The 19901-nt window shown below is 39.5% G+C and overlaps 2 protein-coding genes and 2 non-coding genes across 5 annotated transcripts; all 4 read left to right on the top strand.

The window, feature by feature from the left end:
• Window positions 1-1494: 1494 nt before the first annotated feature.
• On the top strand, window positions 1495-5077 carry LOC146369792 (alpha-2-HS-glycoprotein-like). The gene is made up of 7 exons (XM_084910366.1): window positions 1495-1756; window positions 2209-2322; window positions 2506-2593; window positions 2804-2964; window positions 3559-3672; window positions 4073-4159; window positions 4337-5077. Exons 1-7 carry the CDS (start codon window positions 1541-1543, stop codon window positions 5027-5029), a joined length of 1473 nt encoding a protein of 490 aa, XP_084766492.1. The 5' UTR covers window positions 1495-1540; the 3' UTR covers window positions 5030-5077.
• A 2140-nt stretch (window positions 5078-7217) lies between these two features.
• On the top strand, window positions 7218-14290 carry LOC146369791 (fetuin-B). Of its 2 annotated transcripts, none has more exons than XM_084911061.1 (8): window positions 7218-7291; window positions 8847-8996; window positions 9150-9263; window positions 10201-10279; window positions 12669-12835; window positions 13102-13215; window positions 13569-13703; window positions 13883-14290. In XM_084911061.1, exons 1-8 carry the CDS (start codon window positions 7220-7222, stop codon window positions 14135-14137), a joined length of 1086 nt encoding a protein of 361 aa, XP_084767187.1. In that variant the 5' UTR covers window positions 7218-7219; the 3' UTR covers window positions 14138-14290. The 2 variants fall into 2 exon arrangements, with proteins under 2 accessions (XP_084767187.1, XP_084767189.1); XM_084911063.1 differs by lacking the exon at window positions 7218-7291 and adding an exon at window positions 7555-8687 and having other exon boundaries at window positions 8774-8996.
• A 573-nt stretch (window positions 14291-14863) lies between these two features.
• On the top strand, window positions 14864-14935 carry trnah-gug (transfer RNA histidin (anticodon GUG)). Its single transcript has one exon. It is a non-coding gene; the product is annotated as a tRNA-His (tRNA).
• Window positions 14936-16519: 1584 nt separating this feature from the next.
• On the top strand, window positions 16520-16591 carry trnah-gug (transfer RNA histidin (anticodon GUG)). Its single transcript has one exon. It is a non-coding gene; the product is annotated as a tRNA-His (tRNA).
• Window positions 16592-19901: the final 3310 nt, after the last annotated feature.

Genomic DNA, 19901 nt, shown 5'->3' with positions numbered 1-19901 from the left:
CTCATTTTTATTGGTGCCAGCTCAAGCCTTTTCATCCTTATCAAAATACTGTGTTAACAAAAAGTTAGCTTTAAAATGACACTCCAACTTTTGACTGTGGAAAGTCTGTGGCATGCTATTTAGAAGAAATCTCATGATATCACGTGGCAGCTGTGCCTTACCATCTGTAGGGGCACAAACTTTGGAACAGGGACAAAAAATTTCATATCATTGTTTGTTTAGAGCATTTCTTGCATCTGATGTTGAATATGAAACTGTTTGGCTTTAGCTGTAAGGTACTTTTTAAAATGCATAGATAACACTCAGATATGTATAACAAAGGTATATTATGTTCAGTTCATATTATAAACAGGAGATTCAAAAGGGAGTTTATAGTTTTTTTATTTCATTTTTTTTTATTGTCATGTGTCTGGTTTTACCTTTTGTGTGCATTTTGTGTGATGTATTTTATCTCTTCTGACCCCAAACACGATCAAATCTTCCCCAGGGAGTCTTCTTCAGGGAGATATTGACTGTGGCTCAGGATATAGGGCAGGTCTAATAGAAGGTCAATGGTTACATTCTCGGCTCCTCCAGTCTGCATCTTATCTCTGGACAAGATACTGAACTCTGAGTTGGACTCAACGCACTCAACAGACTACCTGATATCTCGACGAAACATGCAGTAGACACGCCAGTCCACCATGTCCATTTCACGCTTTGGCTCTCTAAAGTGTGAAATCACACACATGCAGAAGTTGCATTGCCAGTAGGGGGAGATCATATGTAAGCCAGAAGGCGGGTCAGATGACAAAGTTTGTGAATAAAGGTGACTGTATGAATTTGTGTGTGACTGGGTGAATGATATCACCCAATCACACACGAATATCCTAACCCTAATATGAGCACCTGCACTCAGCCACACCCAGCTCCAACATCATGTCTCCAATATTAAGTTGTACAGTTATGTTTTAGATTATGACTGCGTGGCAAGGTGTGGTTTGTGGCTCAGCTACAGGGCAGGGGTGGAGCATTGGATTCAGGGTGTGGTGTTAGGGGATGCTAGTTGTCACAGCCGGTGATCATTATCTAAGCTGAAAAAACACACAACCCGTGTGCGTGGGGTCCTTCTATCCACAGACTGTTCTATTGCTGCAGGTTCTATCCACTGTGTTTCTTCAACAAGTATTAAGTTTGCCCCTTTATTAAAACTCACCCCAGTGACACGAGTGGATCATGTACATTTCAAATCACTGGTTGCACGTATTGATCCAAAAGAAATGAGACTACAGGGCTGCTTCTCTAACAACTGATAACCCCATTGTGCAAGTCTGTGCAGCATCTGATTGGTTGGCTGATAGGTAAGCAATTTGTTTTTGAAGGTTTGGGGTCAATGGTTATATTTGCCACTGACAGGAGGTTTAGTGATTGTGTGTGGGTGTGTTTGTGAGTGTGTGCGTGTTAGCAGGCTATAAAATGTGACCTCTCCGTTTCTGCACATCTGATTTAGAAGCTCGAGTGTGGCAGTGTGTAAGAGAAAGAGTCGTCCCAGGCCTTTACCATGAAGACCTGCGTGCTGTTATCACTGCTGCTGGCGTTGGGTTGTGTGACCATCAATGGTGCACCAGTGGAGCATGTTGGCATGGAGCCAGGCTCATGTGAAGACGCATCAACAAAAGCAGCTGCTGAACTGACTCTTACCAAAATCAACCAGGACAGGAAGGAGGGCTACGTCTTCAGCCTGCACCACCTGTCCAACGCCCACATAAAGAGACATGTAAGCCCCGCTGCTGGGCTTGCAGTATTATTACTGTGTGATAGACCAGTGCTGTTTAGGGTGGAATTACTTTCTAGCAAAGTGCCAGATTTGGTGAAACAGAAATTAATCACATTCATTTTTTATGACAGTAAGTCAGGCTGTTTACTGAATGCATGATGCTTGGAAACCATAATAAATAGTGTTTGTGTTTTGCAGACACTACCTGGCTTGAAATGGTCAAAATAAAAACAAGAAAAACAAATTTAGGTGACTTGTGTGAAAGTTTAGGAGGTACCATGAATCACTAGAAGTGACCAGTGAAAGCTGTTAAATTCAATTAGATTTTTATTGACTGTAAACATTGCTTGATAAAGTGTGTGTGTGTGTGTGTGTGTGTGTGTGTGTGTGTGTGTGTGTGTGTGTGTGTGTGTGTGTGTGTGTGTGTGTGTGTGTGTGTGTGTGCATTACAGGGAGACAATGGTGTGGTCTTCTACCTCACTCTGGATGTTGTGGAGACCGACTGCAGTGTTCTCAGCAGGAAGGATTGGAAGAGCTGTGACATTCGTCCAAGGGAAAATATCAAGGTTAGAGCACACGCACACAAGTGCGCACACACAGAGAACGCAGCAAGGCTTTCTTAAAATCCTCAAATCTTTCTGTTTCAGCATAGTGATCATCTTGGGTTTTTGTTCCCTAAGCATTAGTTCAGAAGTTGGAAGGGGAATAAAGTCATTTGGTGTGTTGATATATTGTATTTGTGTTTGCAGGTATATGGACAGTGCAAAGCTGCTATCTTCATCAATAAGGTGCATAGAGTGGAGCGCCTCTACAAATACAGCTGTGTTATCAGACCAGGTATGAAAAATATTACATATATATAAAAAAAGAAGTTGCGATTTTTAACAATCATATCTATGACGACAACCAGTTCTACATATACAGCAGCATACTTTATAGAGGAAAAATAAATACAGGCTGGACCTTATGAGACAATTTGGTGAAATTACAGGTTTCGTGCAGCACCAACATGTAAAACCACTTTTTTGTTCTGCTCAATTCCTGCAGGTAGGGTGCATGAGGGCTGTCCCGGCTGTCCATATTTACCTCGCAATAATGAGGAAGCTGAAGTTCAGAAGACTGTGACCCAGTCTCTGGAGAAATTCCACAACCAGAGCAGGCCGGCCAATCGTTTCACTCTGCTTAAAATCTCCCGTGCTACTGCACAGGTAAGATTACCACATATCCAAAAGAAACATCAAGATATGTGACATAGAAACATGCTGTCTAACCAAATACTTACTGTGGATAATTGCTAAGTGTTGGGTCTACCCTAGCAGCCCCGCTGGTTCAGAGCATCATCACCTGTTAACAAAGCAAGACAAACAGTTTAACCGGTTTTAACTTGCGCGCAAGGGAAGCCTGGTCGGATCTCAGAGCAGCACCTCTGCCCTCGACCTCAGATGACTCCAAAGAACCAGTCTCCCCTTCAGCCTTTTATTCTGTGTCTCTATATACGTGACTTCCTGCTGGTCACCCTGTATATGGCTTAACCCCTTTTTAAAGGTCTCATGATACACAAGCACAGGTGAGGGCATAAAGGGCAGGAAGTAAAACATCCTATAAGGACACCCTAAGGTCATTACTTCTGGGCTAAACTATTATAATTCAATATTGTCACTTTGTGCGAAAGGTTCACTGAAAAGCCCTCGATCAATCTGAAATGAATGAGAATATTAACAGGGATAAGAAAGATCCTTTATTCATCATGGACTCTCATTTAGATTGACATATTGTTATGCTTTTTGTGTTTGTGTTTCCAGGTTGTCGCAGGTTCAATTTACCGTGTGGAATACACCATCCAGGAGACCACCTGCCCCCACAGCACAGAAGCAGTGACAGCTGAGAACTGCCCCCCTATGGACTGCGAGTTTGCTGTGAGTCAGGAGAAAGAATTAATCTTACTCATGTCAAGTTGTAATCACGTGGGTTGATGAGATCACTGAGGGCTTCTCTGATCAGAGAAAACAAAACTGAGTCAGGAGAAAGAATTATTAGTCTCACTCCTGTAAAGTTGTAGTCACACGGGTTGATGAGATCAATGAGTACAGTATGGCTTTTCTGATCAGGGGGTCATTTTAGTTTTAATGCTGCAATCAAAGACCTCTGCTTTCCACTCAAAGCTCTGAGTCAGTGTGTTCTAAGTTCTACTGACTAGTTTGTGACAGCAGAGGATTACTTTTTCATTCAGTATGTGTAATTGTTCCGCCGTAGTAAAACCACAGGCATCCTCAATCCTCTGCTTTCTTAAGTTTTTTCTTCTTTTTCTCTTCTCAGCACAAGGGCTTCTGTAAGGCATCCCTCTTCCAGCCTCTTTTTGATGAGGAGCAAATTAATGTCGACTGTGAGATCTATGAGCCTGAGGTAAGAATCATTAACATGTCATATCTGTATTGTTCAAATATCCTTCAGTCGCATAGGGAACAGTGTAAGTAATAAATGGTGATGGGGGACCTAAGAAGGCGCTTAGTTTGCTTATGCCTTGGGCTGGCTCTGTTTTGTAAACTCTTTATTATAGTACACTCTTTATAAATTCTCCAGGCTGCTAAGAGACAGATGAAGCTCCACCTGCTGGGCGGAGAGACTGACCACAGCCACAATGACACACACTCACACAGCCACGACCACACCAAGAGCCACTCTCATCATGGCCACAACAGAAACCAAACTGATGACCACGATCACCACCACACACATGACCATGCCACAGGCAGCGCCCACAGGCACACTCATGACCACTCCCACAACCACAGTCTGAACCACGATCATGTGCACACTCATCATGCCAAGGCACACAACCACAGCGGTGACTCCCCCAACCACCACCACGACTACAAGCACACTGTAGGTGTGCACACCCATGAACATGACCACGAGCTGGCTCTGGACCACGACCACAAGCACGGTCACCTACATGAACACGAGCACCACCACCATCACCACGAGCACAAACATGAGAACGCACCCCACGATGGTGCAAAGGGAACAGTGATAGTCCTGCCTGCCTTGGGCCAGCCTGTGACCTTGCCTTCCTTCCCTGATGTCCCCGCCGGTGGGCCTGGAGTTGGAGTCACTCTCCCACTTAAGCCTGACCCTCAGATTCCTGGACAGATGGAGCCCACCATCGAGCCCTTCCCAACCTCAGTCTCTGCCCTGTGCCCCACCAAAAAGGGAGGGGATCAAGATGTGGGGATTCTCTTTGCTAATGACCCCATGTTCAAGCCGGCTGCATAATGTGGTGTATGAAACTGTAATAAACACAGTGTGCAAAACTCATTTAATTACTGAACTATATAAATAAATAAATAAATATATATATATATGTGTGTGTGTGTGTGTGTGTGTGTGTGTGTGTGTGTGTGTGTGTGTGTGTGTGTGTAAAAATGGTAAATGGACTGGTTCTTACACAGTATAGCGCTTCCTTATGCTACCTGAGGACTCAAAGTGCTTTATAGAACTTCATTCTTATTCGACCTCATTCACTCATTCATAGAACCACTGTTTTCTATGCTTTTACTACGTAAGTGCTTTCTAACATCGACACACATTTATATTTCAAAGGAAACATCAGAGAGCAATCTGGGACAATGGGCCCATATGGGTCACAAGGGCTGGGAAGGTACACTTTAGTCGAGACAAGTGGCTTCATTGTCATTCCAACCGTGTGCAGTGGTACAGTACACAGTGAAGGTGTGTGTGTATATGAGATTCTGCAGATAGGTGCTTGGTACTTTAAAATTAGTTCGTTGCTAAGTTACATGTAATGTGTTAATGCTGACATCCCTTGATTTAGGTAATGTTTTTCTCCTTGAATCATGTATCGGTTTGTGTTAAGTGGCTTAAAAACTGAAAACATTCTGCTGAAAAGGTTAAAGTACAAAGGAAAACTGAAAAACAGAAAATTGTCCAGTAAGCCTGAGGAACTATTGCTGTAGATCAGTGGTTCTCAAACTTTTCACAGTGAGTACCACCTCATAAAATATATGGCTCTTGAAGTACCACCCTTATGATTAACATTAAAGTACAATAGTATAGGCCTATTTAACACCATATACAGTTTACATGAGACAATTTTATTTCTTATATGAAAATTATTTATTTTAAGTGTCATAAAGAGGACGTGACAAGTGATAATAATAACAACTGTACTGCATTAAAACATTCACTGCAGGTGGGATATCCGGTCTTTAAGTGATGACGTATGAATCCTACTACCGGGTCCAAACTACTCTGGGTTTATTAAGGCTGTTGTGTTTTTAACATATTTTAATGCTTTGTATTTTGTTCTATTTAATCTGAACAAGCGTTTATTTACAGTGCAGCAAAATGACAATAAATCCCCATGCGCTTCCCTGAGTCCCGTGTCGTGTCTTCTTCTCAAATGTCCATGCTCAGTGCTCTCCACTCCCGTGTGTCCCCACACCCCGTGCTTGCTGCCCTGCGGTGTTCCACGCTCCTCCTGAGGGGAAATAACAGAGGCAGCCATCAAGACACTTAATTCCAGTAGGCATACACTCACAGACTTTAACTAAGCTAGATGACTGACGTGGAGTCTCACGCAACAATCCAGCGTCGAAGAGCGCTCAGCCAAACTGTTAAATAGCTCCCAGATGAGGCTTGATCAGGTGTGTGTGATTCTTCTCCGCAGGTGTGGCCTGGCTGACACACCCACCAGGCCTGAAGAACCGGTGCTCTGCCACACACACACACCTATACACAAACATAGAACAGCAGCACCAAAAATACACATGCCCGTAACTTATTCAAAAACCCTGGGGCCCTCAGACCCAGGTCTGTGACAAGCTCCTTAGATGCAAAATAGATAGAAATGAGGAGTGGCTTGAGACTTTTGCACAGTACTACATATAGACAGATGTGCTAACCACAACAACATTGTACCACAGTATTTTGGGGAAAGAAATTATTTTACTATACATAAAGCTTCCCAGTAGTATGTAACTAGTTTACACCATTTACATGGCAAAGTCATACACAAAAAAATCAATTTAAATAATTATGATATGATCATTTTGTGTACATAATTCTGAAATGGGCCAGATGAGTATATTTACTCAGATACTTTAAATATATTTTGATTCAAAAACATTTTTCATATTACTGTAGTTTAGAAGGATTATGACTTTTACTGAAGTACTGTTTACGAGTTTAGTACAAACTATTTTCAGACACTCACACAGTGCTGATGTTCATGTAATGCATAGGTGTCAAACTCTGGCCCGCAGCCTAATTACATTTGGCCCACGAAGCCATACAAAATTACTATTAGACCTGGCCTGCCAGTATTATACAGTGCATGTACTGCTAATACTACAATTCCCAGAATGCTCTGTTGGTGTTTTGGCGTGTCAGTCATGACAGAACCCATTAGCACCCTCTCCTCTGTTGACCATAGTCATAGCAACCATGCAAATACTGCCATGCTACCTATCCCAAAACGGCAAAAAGAAAGGCAGAAAACAGGAGCTTTCTGGACAGGTGGGAGAATATGATGAAAATTTGATAAATGATAAAATTATAAAATTTAATTCAGAAGGCTGCAAATACATTTTTTATTTAAGAAATGAATTCCACTGATGTGTTATTTAATTGGAATTTTGACTTTGCATGTGTGCAATATTAAGTTATATATACGTTTATATAAGTTATATATATTGTTTAGTATTAAGCTTTGCTTGTTCCATATTCAGTTTTACAGCAAAACTTGTTTGAGTCCATAAGAAAAGATTCCTTGTTATATTTGGAGGAAGATTTTTTTTCAATGAATATTAATGTTAGCCCGCGACTTTGATCCAGTTTCAAATTTTGGCCCACTGTGTATTTGAGTTTGACACCCCTGATGTAATGCATCTGTTCTAGCACAGCAGGCTGCACACGAGCATGCAGAGTGTTTGCCAATGTGACAAAAATGATTAGGAAAAAAGTTATGAGTCAACCTCTAATTCACATTTCAGGAAACACTCCAACAGAAATATTTACAGAAGATAAAAGTATATCTAAAACTCTTTGATCGATTCCTGCAGCATAAGTCAAACTTTTTCTAAACTCAACTAATAGATAGATTTCTTCATTTTGAATAAAGAAATCAAATGAACAAAAAGCACAGCTAAAGAGCAGCTACACACAGGCCATCAAACAAATATTGATATAAAATATATCAACAAATGTTTTCTGTTGAGGATAAAGGTTTTTACTGTATAGAAATCCTCTACTGCACTGTATTTGCAAGGTAAATCTTAAAAATTAGCACTAAAGTACCCCAAAATCATGTTTGCCCTACAAAACTGAGTCACATGGAACAATAGTGGAAACCAAAACCAGCTTTAGCCGCCTGTGCAGACCTGTTGGGCTCCACTGTTGCTAGCCCATTAAGTTTGATATGATACTACTGACATGAGCTTTTTAGATTTTGCCAGTTACAGTTACTATGAGGAAGTATGAACTGGCACACATAAAATAAAAAGAAGAATCAGCAGCAGAGAAGTGGCTTACACTGACGGAGTGCTTTGCAAATGGCCCTCACTTTCTTTTAAGCTTCGATGAGATGAAGCTGAGAAGAGTTCTGCTAATAGAAAGCTCACAGGCTGTTCATCAAGACTGCATGACTTCATTTCTTAAAGAATTTTTTTTAAAGTAATATTCAAGAGCTGAAATGAGGTGTGCAGTGAGCTTTTTAATTGATTTGCCCTGTTCCCCAGTGCACTGTGACCGCTCAGTTTGTCTGAGCCAGTCATTGGCCTGCAGAGCAGCCGATAGCAGCTGTTTGTTCATCCTTTCAAGAAGAGGAGAAAGTCCAGCATCAGCATGTGTCTCTCACAACTCTTTGTGTAAAAACTGGGATTACTTATTAGGTCCTGCAAAAGAAGATTTCCAGGTCAATGCATGTTTCAGTTTCATTATTAAATGATCTGCCAGCATAGGATTTAGTAATTCAAGTCGGTGGGATTTTTTTTTTATTAGGACCAGTCTGTATGTGTGTTAGATGAGGATGAGTGTGTACCTGCTGGTTGTATGTTTGGCTTTGCTGCCCCAGGGAGGGGAGGCCTCGGACCCTCCAGGCTGCACGAGCCCTGATGCAGTGCGAGTGGCAGAAGAGGCGCTGGAACAGATCAACCAGGACAGGAAAATTGGATACATCTGGAGCCTCAACAGGCTCTATGATCTGTCTCACACTCCAGAACAGGTCAGGCTGAATTATGCATATGCATGCACAAAGACATGATCATGCAACAAAGGCATGCTGCAACATATTGACCAGCAGCCATGTTGTTTTTATGTTAGAAAAGTCACAAAAGGAAGAAAGAAAATAGAGTTGCTTATTTATAAATGTGTCCAGGGGAAAGATGGATCTCTGTACAAACTAACCATCGATGTCATGGAGACCAAATGCCACATCACCAGTGGAAAACCGTGGAAACAATGTGAAGTCAGAAATATTGGGAATGTTCCAGTAAGTACCAAGCAATGCACATGTCACAGAACACATTATAATCTGAGACGATGTTTGAAAGTGAATATGTCAAAGATAAAAGCCTGAAATGTTTACTGGTCTATATTACCATGTCTGATATTTGAATGTATGCAAACTTTGGGCCGTACATTTTTCATGCAAATTGTGGAGGCAGAGGAAAAAATATCTTTAAAAATATAGTGATTTGTGATTGGATTGACCCAGGTCTTCAAAATGAAAAATATGCACACATAACTACATTATAACTAGCATCTTGAAACTCCAGCATTTTTGACACTATTTGGACAGGACAATCAGGACAAAAATGATATTTTTGTGATATAAGTTGTTATAATCCGGCATCAAAATTAAAGGAAATTTTCATTTTCTTTATTTTTGTAACCAAGAATGTAATGTTAAAAAGTATTCTACAAGCTTTATTATATAATGTTAGAGTCACATCAGCACAACTATTGGCGCTGTACAAATAAACTGATCTGAAAAACTTGAATTCAAAATGAGAGTTTAAATGGTGGATTTCTTTCCCCATATTTTTACCGGCCAATACTTTGACATTTTTTGACATATCTGTCCCAAGTTATAGATCCTGATTCATTTCACAATACCAGACTGGCAGAAAATATTTAGGTCTTTTTGAAGTAAAGCTGTATAAAATTATCAGAAAATTTGACTTAAAATACCAGAAGTTGCAGCGACAACCTTTTCAGAGTTTTAATACAGTGAGTCTTCTGTTGTCTTTGTTTTACAAAGCACTGCATTGTAATGCATACATTCATATGTTCTGCATGTATGAGCTTAGTAAAGTGTAAATAAATAGTTTTTTTTATGAATGTATGAAATTTCTTAGCTGCTGTGGTTCACCTCTTACACGTACATGTGTCTTTAGCTACTGTATAAATGTGTTTGTGTATTTCAGGTGTATGGAGAGTGTCAAGTATCTGCCTATGTTCACACTCAAGTCAAACTACAAAGCTACTCCTGTACAATTCGTGAAGGTAGATCAAAGCATCACTGAGACTCTTCTGTATTTTTGTCAACTTCACTGTATAAAACAGAAAATTATTTGCAGCGTCTTAGTCACAGAAAGCAATCAGACTCTGTTTTGTTCACACAACAGTTCCAACACTGTTACATTTCTATCACCTACATCTGTCTTTTTATCTAAAGCCCTCCGTCATGTAGGAACAACTCTGCATTTTTTTTCCAACAAATTAGCAAGACAGTGAGAAGATTCTCTGATCAAAAAACCTCAAAAACTTTAGACGAGAGAGGAGATTTGAAAGTGGAAGAGTTTTCAGAATATGAGTTGGTTTCTTGGGTGAACAGGACAGTGCAGACATTAGAGAGTGAAGTGGGGGCAGACTGAAGAATAATGACACACAGGAAATGGTGTGGGGCAGAGAGTCAGACCCAGACCCGTGCAGTGAGGACTCTAGCCTTCAGTACTAACCAGGTGCTACAGCAGCACCTGAGCCAGCTCGATATAAACCTGTCAGCAAGGCTAAAAATACTGATGTACAAAAATAATAAAAGGGGCGATAGTTACGCTCGCAGTAGCACAGGAACAGAGCAGGAGAGGGAGAGAAAGAGAGCCAGGGTTGTTGCAAGAGACAACATCGTCACATTAGAAAGGTACAATAATGAAAATGAGTGACACCAAGAAAAGAAGCAAAATCTGGAACCATTTCAATTTTATTGACAATACAAAGGCAGAGTGTAGAGTCTGCAAGAGAAGGATATCATATAGAGCCGGCTTCACAAACAGCCTGCGCAGGCGGCTGAGAACTGTCCACCTATCAGTGCAATGGAAGGAACTGGGTGTGAGTGGAGCCCTCCAGTGGTCCACCACAAGATAAAACGCAGTCAGTTGAGTGTGATATTAATGAAGATGCCAGTGTATCTACTGCAACTGTTGCTGCTGCTGCTACAGCTACAGCATCTAGCACTATACCACCACAACCACTTAAACCAACCCAGAACTCTATTAGACAGTTTTTGCAGAAGTCTGTGACCCCAGCAAGACAGAATTCAACTGATAGAGACCTGGCAAAAATGACTGCACTTGATTTCCAACTATTTTCAGTTGTGGATGTTAAAGGATTCGGGAAGTATATTCATGCACTGAATCCTGTGTATGCAATTCCAACCAGGAAAACCCTCTCCCAAAAAATCATCCCAGACCTATATGACAGAGAATGTGCATCTTCTTTTGTTTTGCATATTCATTTATATGTTATTGTGTTGTTGTTGTTTGCAGTGTTTTGTGTTGTTTCACTTTAAATTTGTTTAAAAGGGAAAACTTGAAAATTTAAATAGTTAAAAGTAGAATTCTACATAATTGGTTTTTGTATTTAAGAATTTATTTTTAAATTTTATGTTGAGTGAATAAATAAAATAAAAGCATATTTATATAATAAATATATATAAATAAAAAACTTTTTTACATTAGCAATTCATTTTGTGCATAATTTTATATTGTTGTTGATAATAAATTAATTAAAGCAACAAAACAACCTGAAAAGCCGGTTGGGAGCCGAAAGGGCCGGCTCTCTACAAAGAGCCGGAATTCCCATCACTCACAAGAATCTCATCAATTTCAAGTTCCAAGAAATAAACATCAGTAGTGATAATAAACTTTGCTTCAAAAAAAAATAAATAAAAAACTCGACCCATATCTTGATAATGACAGATTTTTCTTTTTCTATTAAATTTTAGTAAATCTCACTTTTATTAAGAAATTGGCTCTAACAGAGGTAAATAACCCATATGAAACATGGATGTGGTCTGTATTGGTTGACATAGGGATAAAGTAAACATCTATTAAGGGTTCAATTTCTATGGTTGCTTTAATTACAAATTTAAAAAAACAAACAAAGTAAGGGTCCAACAAACCTACAAGCATAGCTGCTCTAATAACATGATCCTCTAATAATTAGAGGGTTGGTGGTTTGAGCCCTGGCTGTTTCAGTACTGTGCGCCAAACCATCCTTGGGCAAGATACTGAATCTGAAGTTGCTCCCTGTGAAGGAATATGTATTAATGTTAGATCAATTGGGCATAAAAGTGCTTTGGCAAATGAGGTTTGTATTTAAAAAGTGCTTTGTGTGCTCAGAGTAGGAAATTGTTGTTTGAGAACAATGCCATCCACCACACAAGGGTTAACAGTGTGTACTCACTAGTGAAGGGATTCCGTTTCTCTATCTTGTCTTGCTGTGGCATTCTGGATAAATCATGTATTTTCGTAGAGATTTTAGAAGAACCTAAATACAATAGTCAAGCCTAGAAGTGACAAATGCACTAATTGAGTTGATTGATTGAGACAGGATGACCCTCAGGCTTCAGAATTTTGTTTTGACCTTTGAACCTCTTGATCCTTGTTTTCAGTTCCAGCTACTGCAGTGGTGGACACGTGCCCAGACTGTCCCACGGCCGAAAATCTGAATGAGCCCATTGTCAAAGAGACGGCCAATCTCTGCCTGCAGAGGTTCAATGAGGAGAGCCGCCTGGCCAACTACTTTACTCTGGAGAACATAACGAAAGCCAGTTCACAGGTTAAGACAGAAAAAGAAATGAAAAAGAAACCAAACGCAGGTAGAGAGTCAGTAAAGAAGCAGGTTGAATACAAATTAAGCTTATGTGTGATGTCTTTGTGAGTAGGCAAAGACTTCTAAGCAAGTACTTTTAGTTTTCTACTCTTTTCAAAAGACTAGACCTAATGTAAAGCTCTTAGCAATTTTATGTGACTAGTTTTGGTCATAGTTCGCTTATTTTGACCTACCTCTGTCCTAAACTAGGCTTTCATAAATATATTTTTCAGTGGGTTGTTGGTCCGTCCTACTTTGTGGAATTCACTATAGTGGAGACAGTTTGTTCAAGGGAAACAGATGTCAGTGAACTGAGCCGCTGCACACCTATGGACTGTCAGTTTGCTGTAAGTAATGAGAAAATAATGCTCTGTTTACTCACCATATGTTCATAAAACTGGACTGCTACCAGGCTGAAGCTGAAAAACTGCCAATAATCTGCTGTTGAATGTGAAACTCCTCTGACAGTGATGAAAGAATACGCATAGATATCTTAAAGACCAGTAATGCACATTATTATAATTATAATATTTGTCTTAAGACTCGGTGGTTGATTTATCATGTTTAAACCTATGTTCATGTGCCTGGTCTCATCTTTGGTGTGCTCTGTGTGTACTGCATCCAATCGCCACTGGCTCCAAACAAAAATCCCCCAAGCTGTAAATGCAGGCTCACCTCTCCTTGTTTTCTCTCTTCTCAGCACAGAGGCTTCTGTTCGGGCTCACATGTGGCTCGTGAGGATCAGTTTGAAATCAGAAACCCTGGTGGCAAAAGGGATGGCTTGATTCAAGATAAGAAACCTGTAGAGGTGAAATGTGAGATCTATGAACCTCAGGTACTTGTTTGAACAACACAAGACTTAAATTATGAAAAAGTTCACAAAGCTTCACAGTCTATCACTGCACTTCTGATATTTTGATTGTTAAAGGGTTTTTATAACACATTTCGAAAATGTTGACAAATGCTTCATTGCAGCTGAGCACCACCGCTCTCTTGACTATCTTCCGTTTTCAGGCTTCCTCTGTGGAGGAGCAGGCTCACGCAAAAGCAGGCAGTGTGCACACTGAACACCAGCAGCATAACCACACTCACCTGCATCCCCATGAGCACCTCCACTCAGACTCACCCAGCCCAGACATTACACTCTCCGTGTCTCAGAACCTTGGGACTGTGGTGAATCAGCCTGCCTCTCCCAGAGCTTCACCAGCAGGCAGCTCCTGCCCCGGACCCCGCAGACACAATCTGGGTTTACGGAATCTCAGGCTCTGATTGGTTGAACCTTCAGTACTCAGTCCAGAGATTGTTTTTAACCATATTGCAATTAGTTCAAGACAAGAAATGGTAACTAAAACCTTGCAATTAATACAGAAAAAAAAATCTGCATTTACTGTTCATTGATCATTTAAATAAAGTATTTATCACAGCTGGAAGTTGTATAATTTATTTCTATCAGTTTAGCAAATCGGTACTTTACCTAATCAAATAATGACCCCACTGTAGCAACTTCTTGGACACATTTTATTTTTAAAAAGTAACTCTTCTCATTTTAAGCTACATATTACTTTTGGGGGGTTGTTTTATTTATTTATTTATTCATTTTATTATTTTGCAGGGGGCGGGGGGTATGCATGACCTCATTATTTGTTGATTTGGCCAGTTTAGCCTATTTGTAGGCTAAACAGCATAAGTTAACAAACTCATTAAGAGGCTATCACGTTTTTGATTGGCTCTCATAATATCTAAATGATAGATGTTTTTTTGTTTCCATTACCAGTTTTAGATCTGCACACTTAAGCTTTTGAATACATGTTGGAGAGCCCAAAGCACACAAAATATCTAGCTCTGAAATGGATTAGAAATACACCAACCCTCAGCACTTCCCAGACAGATCGGCAGTATTTAAGGCCATTCCATTGGGGGGAGAGGAGGGAGGGTGCGTGTGACGTCTGCAGGGTCAGATATTCCAGATAAAACCTACATTCTCAAAGTCAACTTGCCGTGGTCGTATAGTGGTTAGTACTCTGCGTTGTGGCCGCAGCAACCCCGGTTCGAATCCGGGCCACGGCAAAACTACTTTCTCCAGACATTAAGCTCCCAAGCTGGAAAGGCAGACTCAGCTCTGCTCGTTTTCTCTCTTCTCATCACAGAGGCTTCACACGTGGCTCATGAGAATAAGTTTGAAATCAGAAACCCTGGCGGCAAAAGGGGCATTTCGTTTCAAGATAAGAAACCTGTAGAGGTGAAATGTGATATCTATTGGTGCTGAACAGAGACAAGACAGAAAGATTTGCTGTTTGTCCAAAAACACAGAGACAAAACCTTTGTTTCCATATTTATCATCCCTTTCTCTGAAACACAGTAAGCAAGTGAGGAATGTTGGTATCATTTGATAATCATATTAGTACGGTTACCAGAACTGCTTTATATCACTTAAAATATATTTAAGGTTGGAAAATTCTTGTTTCAAACTGACTCAGAGAAATTGGTCCATTCTTCCGTATCAAGCAAGTTAGATTCTTGTAATGCTCTATTTGTCTCATTACGCGAATCATCAGAAGACTGACTTCAGCTTCAAAATGCAGTGGCCAGATTCATTGCAGGTATGCGGAAACTTGACTTTATTACCCCAGCACTGAAGGCACTTTTAACTTTTAACATATTTTAACTAGTTCATAAAGCTCTCGGTGGATTGGCCACCCACTACATACTTGACTTGTTCAATTTTAAAACCCAGTCAGACCTCTCGGCTCATCAGGTGCAGATCTTTTGACTATTCCTAAAATTAGGTCTAAGTGTGCTGAGGGTGCTCGTAGTTACTGTAAAAATAAATGAAAATATAAAAACTGAATTCAAATGTGGGGCTAGGCTACATGCAAATATAAAGTCCACAAGTACAAATGGGTGTTCTGTTTTGGAATCCAAATACTAATGCTTATATAACCCCAATTTCCAAAAAATGTGGGACACGGGGAAAAAAATGCAATTACTTGCAAATTTCATAAAGCCATTTCTCTCAACAGAACACAGAAAACATCAAATGTTTAACCTGAGACATTTCACTTTTTTTTCACTACTGTAGGTAAGCTGGTAAATTTACATGTGCCCTCACATGGAGCGACCATGTGGGACTTGTATCTGTCAGATCTGGGAGTTTAAAAAAAGAGCGATACTTACACTCCATTACTTTTTAAAATCCTGGGCCTGAGAACCAGACCAGTGACAACTGGAAAATGATATCCTGCCTGCTCTAATGTAAAATTCTTGTGTTCTAAATCCCATAGTACTACATAAAAATTGGGAATTCTCATGGTTTTGAAAATTGATTATATTCATTATGCATATTTCAAAATTGTATACTTTATATTACTAGATCATTATTACGATCCATTAATGAGTAATATACATTAAAACATTTAGCAGCAGAGTTGTATTTAAAACCAATAATCTGCATCTACAAAATCATTAGCTACTTAAGCTTTTGAACACATGTTGGAGAGCCCAAAGCACAAATAATATCTAGCTCTGAAATGCTTTAGAAATACACCAAACCTCAGCACTTCCCAGACCGATCGGCCATTCCGTTGGGGGGGGGCTGGTGACGTCTATGGGATCAAATATTCCAGGTTAAAGTTGCTGTACTGAGGACAGCTCGCCGTGATCGTATAGTGGTTAGTACTCTGCGTTGTGGCCGCAGCAACCCCGGTTCGAATCCGGGTCACGGCAGATTTTGCCAAAGTGCTTTTGTAAGAGTATGAAATCCATTACTGATCGTATAGATATTACCAATAATTATATCTCTATACATAGGTTTTTGTAACTTTTTTCTCTCTTTTTTGTATAGCGAGTATATACCAGTAGGGATGACACGAACACAGTAAATAGATAGAGTGGCTGCAATAAGTGTGTACATATTTCCACCTACTCCATTTCGTACTTGGTGATTGAGTTGTTACTTCACGTGAGATTTTGTTTGAGCACATACGTGTGTATGTCTATGCATATATATGTGTGTGTACACGTAGTATGTGCGCATATGTGTATGTCTATATATGGCTTTGTTTTACGAAAAAGTAAAACGTAATGTAATCATCGTCACCATCAGCTGTTTATCCATGAATATAACACTTTCTTCGGTGTATGTGTGTGTATGTACCATTACACACACATACACAATCAGTTTACAAATGTATTGTAACTAATACAACCTTAAAAAAAGTTTTCTTCTCTGCTGTCATATCAGACAACAAATTCTTTCTTTTTAGACAGTTTTAGGCTCTTGGCTGACTCGTGATGCCCACAACAGGAGAGCACTGCAGTCATCTGTGGTGAAAGTTTCGTGTGCCGTTAAGGCGGAAGCACACAGTGTGCACTGTGACAGAATGTAGGCCGGTTCAGGAGAAGAATAAACCTGGCAGACTGCCATCTCCTGTAGAAATACAAATTGATATACTCATTTATAAAAGAGTCTTCTGGCTGCCAAGTGTCAACGTGAGTCTTTTTTACTGTTAAACAACATGTGGTTATTTTTATCTGTCAAATGCTTTGCTACCAAATCTGTGTTGACAGTTGTGTTAAAACAGACATCAACAGCCTACATAAATTGTGTTTTCTAACACATTAAAAAGATGTATGAGATGCAAAAATCACACTGTAAAATAACAAGCGATACTATTCAAAACTATTGGTTTCTTCTTAATAGAAGACAAGGAAACTGAGCTAATTCTCCTCTTATTTCTGTTAAGCAATCCAGTGTTACACACTTTACAATGTGTCCACATGGTGTCAGCCTTATCTCTCTTTTCACTTCAACTAGTTCACACTGGGAGTTTGTCCAGTAATCCTAAAAGATAACTTCAGAGTTTTCTCTCTTTTTTCCCTTTATGCTACTGGAATAACTGCTGCACTTTTATGCTTCCAAACTGGCTGCAGGGGCTGAAATCTAACTAAACTGCCATAAAATTGCATTTGAATATTCATAGTGCTCAGAAAACTACCTGACTTTTTCTCCTAGTAGCACCATGGGAAACTTGAAATGCACAGTCTCACCCATGTTTTTACAATATATCACGGATTAGCATGAAGTATTGTAAATGTTTATTCATGCCATCTCCAGGATGAATTACAGGACTTTTCACAATTGCTCAGTTATACCTAAGATTCAAGATTCAAGAAGTTTATTGTCACACTGCAAAACACAAGTGGTTAAGCAGAGCAATGAAATTCTTACTTTGCAGGTTCCCTTCACACAACTAAATAACAATTAACTAAAATAAAGAATAAACCTAACCCTGAGCATGGAAAATAGCATAGAAAATAATAAATGAAGTAAAATCAAGTGCTTTGTAGCTTATGTAGCTTATGTAGCTTATGTGTGGGTGTAGTCAGAATTTAAAGTGAAAGTAGTTGCAACGCTTTCACAGTGGTTATATATAGAGAGTATGCAATATTAAAAATTTTATATTGTAAAATGTATACTGTATACCTAAAGTATATTCTCAAGAGGTCAAAATATCTCCATCTTCATTTGCAAGTATGATGCTGACATTTTAATGTTAGTAAATGCTAGCATGCTAAATTAAGAGGATGGTGTGTTGGTTGTTGTGAGGGTGCTAGCAAGCTGAGCATTTACTTCAAAGCAAATGTGCCAAAGTAGCCACAGTCTCACCAAAAACCAAACTAACTGTTGGTCATAGACTGTATATAAAAATGACTACCCATTCCTTTCTGGCCATAGCAATTTGAAACCTCAACAGTAGAATTTTGGACGCCATCTGGGTTTTTCTTTTTTGGAAATAAGCAGTTGTATCCAGTCTGTGTCTGTAGCCTTTACGCCCCCTTCTTGGTGTGATTGGACCTTTTTGCAGTATTCTTGATTGTATTTCTCTTTTAATGGATTTCTGTCATAAAAAAATATGGCTTGCTGTTTTTTACAGCATGGTCAAAAAGAAAATCTCTGCATCAGTTTAGGTGAATAAAATTCCAATAATTATTTAGCATTTATTTATTACTTAATAGTGAACAAATATGTGTAATGTATCTTGCTACCCAAGCTTGCTAGTGTTACCTTGTAACTTAACCTAAATCTCCTTCTGGCTTAAAACAAATAAATATAGCCAAAGAAAACTCAAACAAATGGTAGAATGGTACATTGAAGCTTCTAAATGTATATTTTAAAACTATCAGGTGAATCATCGTCTATATCCATCGTTTATATACAGTCTACATCACTGAAACACTTTTGGAGCCAGCCTCGAGTGGCTACTTCAGAAATCACTCTGTGTATTTGGCTGTTCCCCATTTGGCCTCATTCTTCAGCCTTGGATGTTGGTGCTTGCTATAGACACATCAGTTTGGGTTGATCCTAAAAGTGATGAATGATGCAGCTTTTAAATTCCTCTGTAAACCACAATATACGAGCTACATGACAGTATTGCAGATATTTGGCATGAGTGTCAAAAACACCATTAAAACAAACACTGCAATAAAATCAACGGTGGTTGTTATGAGAATCAAAATTACAAACTGGAGTGACTGTAAGACTAATTTATCTCTTCAAACATATCTTTCAGTTGATCCTCTTTTTTCACCATCTATGTGACTTCACTCACTTTTACAAACAAGCACAGCAAAGACTTAATTGCACATCCAAGCCTGCTACATAATTAACACTGGGTTGTATAAGCCTTTTATGTGCTTGGATGCTGTATCAGAGGCAGATTATATCTGTACTAATCTACCCCCAAGTGTGAAGTGAAGACAGCTTTTAATACTGCATGTTGCTACACAGCTTCAGGCACAATTATAAATGTCATTAGCTGTCCCGCTGCTTCCCTTCTTGTCTGTCTTCTTTGTTGTGTGGCCCACATTCTTTAAAGATCCCCATTATTAATTTAGCTTAAAAGGCCCTCAAGATGTGTAAGGCTGTGCATGCATGCATGTGTATGTGTTGTGTGGGGACTGTCTTTTAAACCTACCGTGTCTGTGTTTTATTTTGTTGCTTGTGGCTAAGACAAAAGATATCCCAGGTTCAAAG

Source organism: Perissodus microlepis, chromosome 17 (assembly GCF_051167445.1).
Source record: "Perissodus microlepis isolate ML-2025 ecotype Zambia chromosome 17, ASM5116744v1, whole genome shotgun sequence".
NCBI classification, from domain to species: Eukaryota; Metazoa; Chordata; class Actinopteri; order Cichliformes; family Cichlidae; genus Perissodus; species Perissodus microlepis.
The sequence above is the reverse complement of the archived record's forward strand: the minus strand, read 5'-3'. Positions and strand labels throughout refer to the sequence as shown.

Coding starts and splice junctions, on each gene's coding strand:
- LOC146369792 (XM_084910366.1), top strand. CDS start 1,541: ATGAAGACCTGCGTGCTGTTATCACTGCTGCTGGCGTTGGGTTGTGTG. Junction 3,673..4,072: donor CTATGGACTGCGAGTTTGCT/GTGAGTCAGGAG, acceptor TTCTCTTCTCAG/CACAAGGGCTTCTGTAAGGC. Junction 4,160..4,336: donor GTGAGATCTATGAGCCTGAG/GTAAGAATCATT, acceptor TAAATTCTCCAG/GCTGCTAAGAGACAGATGAA.
- LOC146369791 (XM_084911061.1), top strand. CDS start 7,220: ATGCAAATACTGCCATGCTACCTATCCCAAAACGGCAAAAAGAAAGGC. Junction 7,292..8,846: donor AACAGGAGCTTTCTGGACAG/GTGGGAGAATAT, acceptor TTGCTGCCCCAG/GGAGGGGAGGCCTCGGACCC. Junction 13,704..13,882: donor GTGAGATCTATGAACCTCAG/GTACTTGTTTGA, acceptor TTCCGTTTTCAG/GCTTCCTCTGTGGAGGAGCA.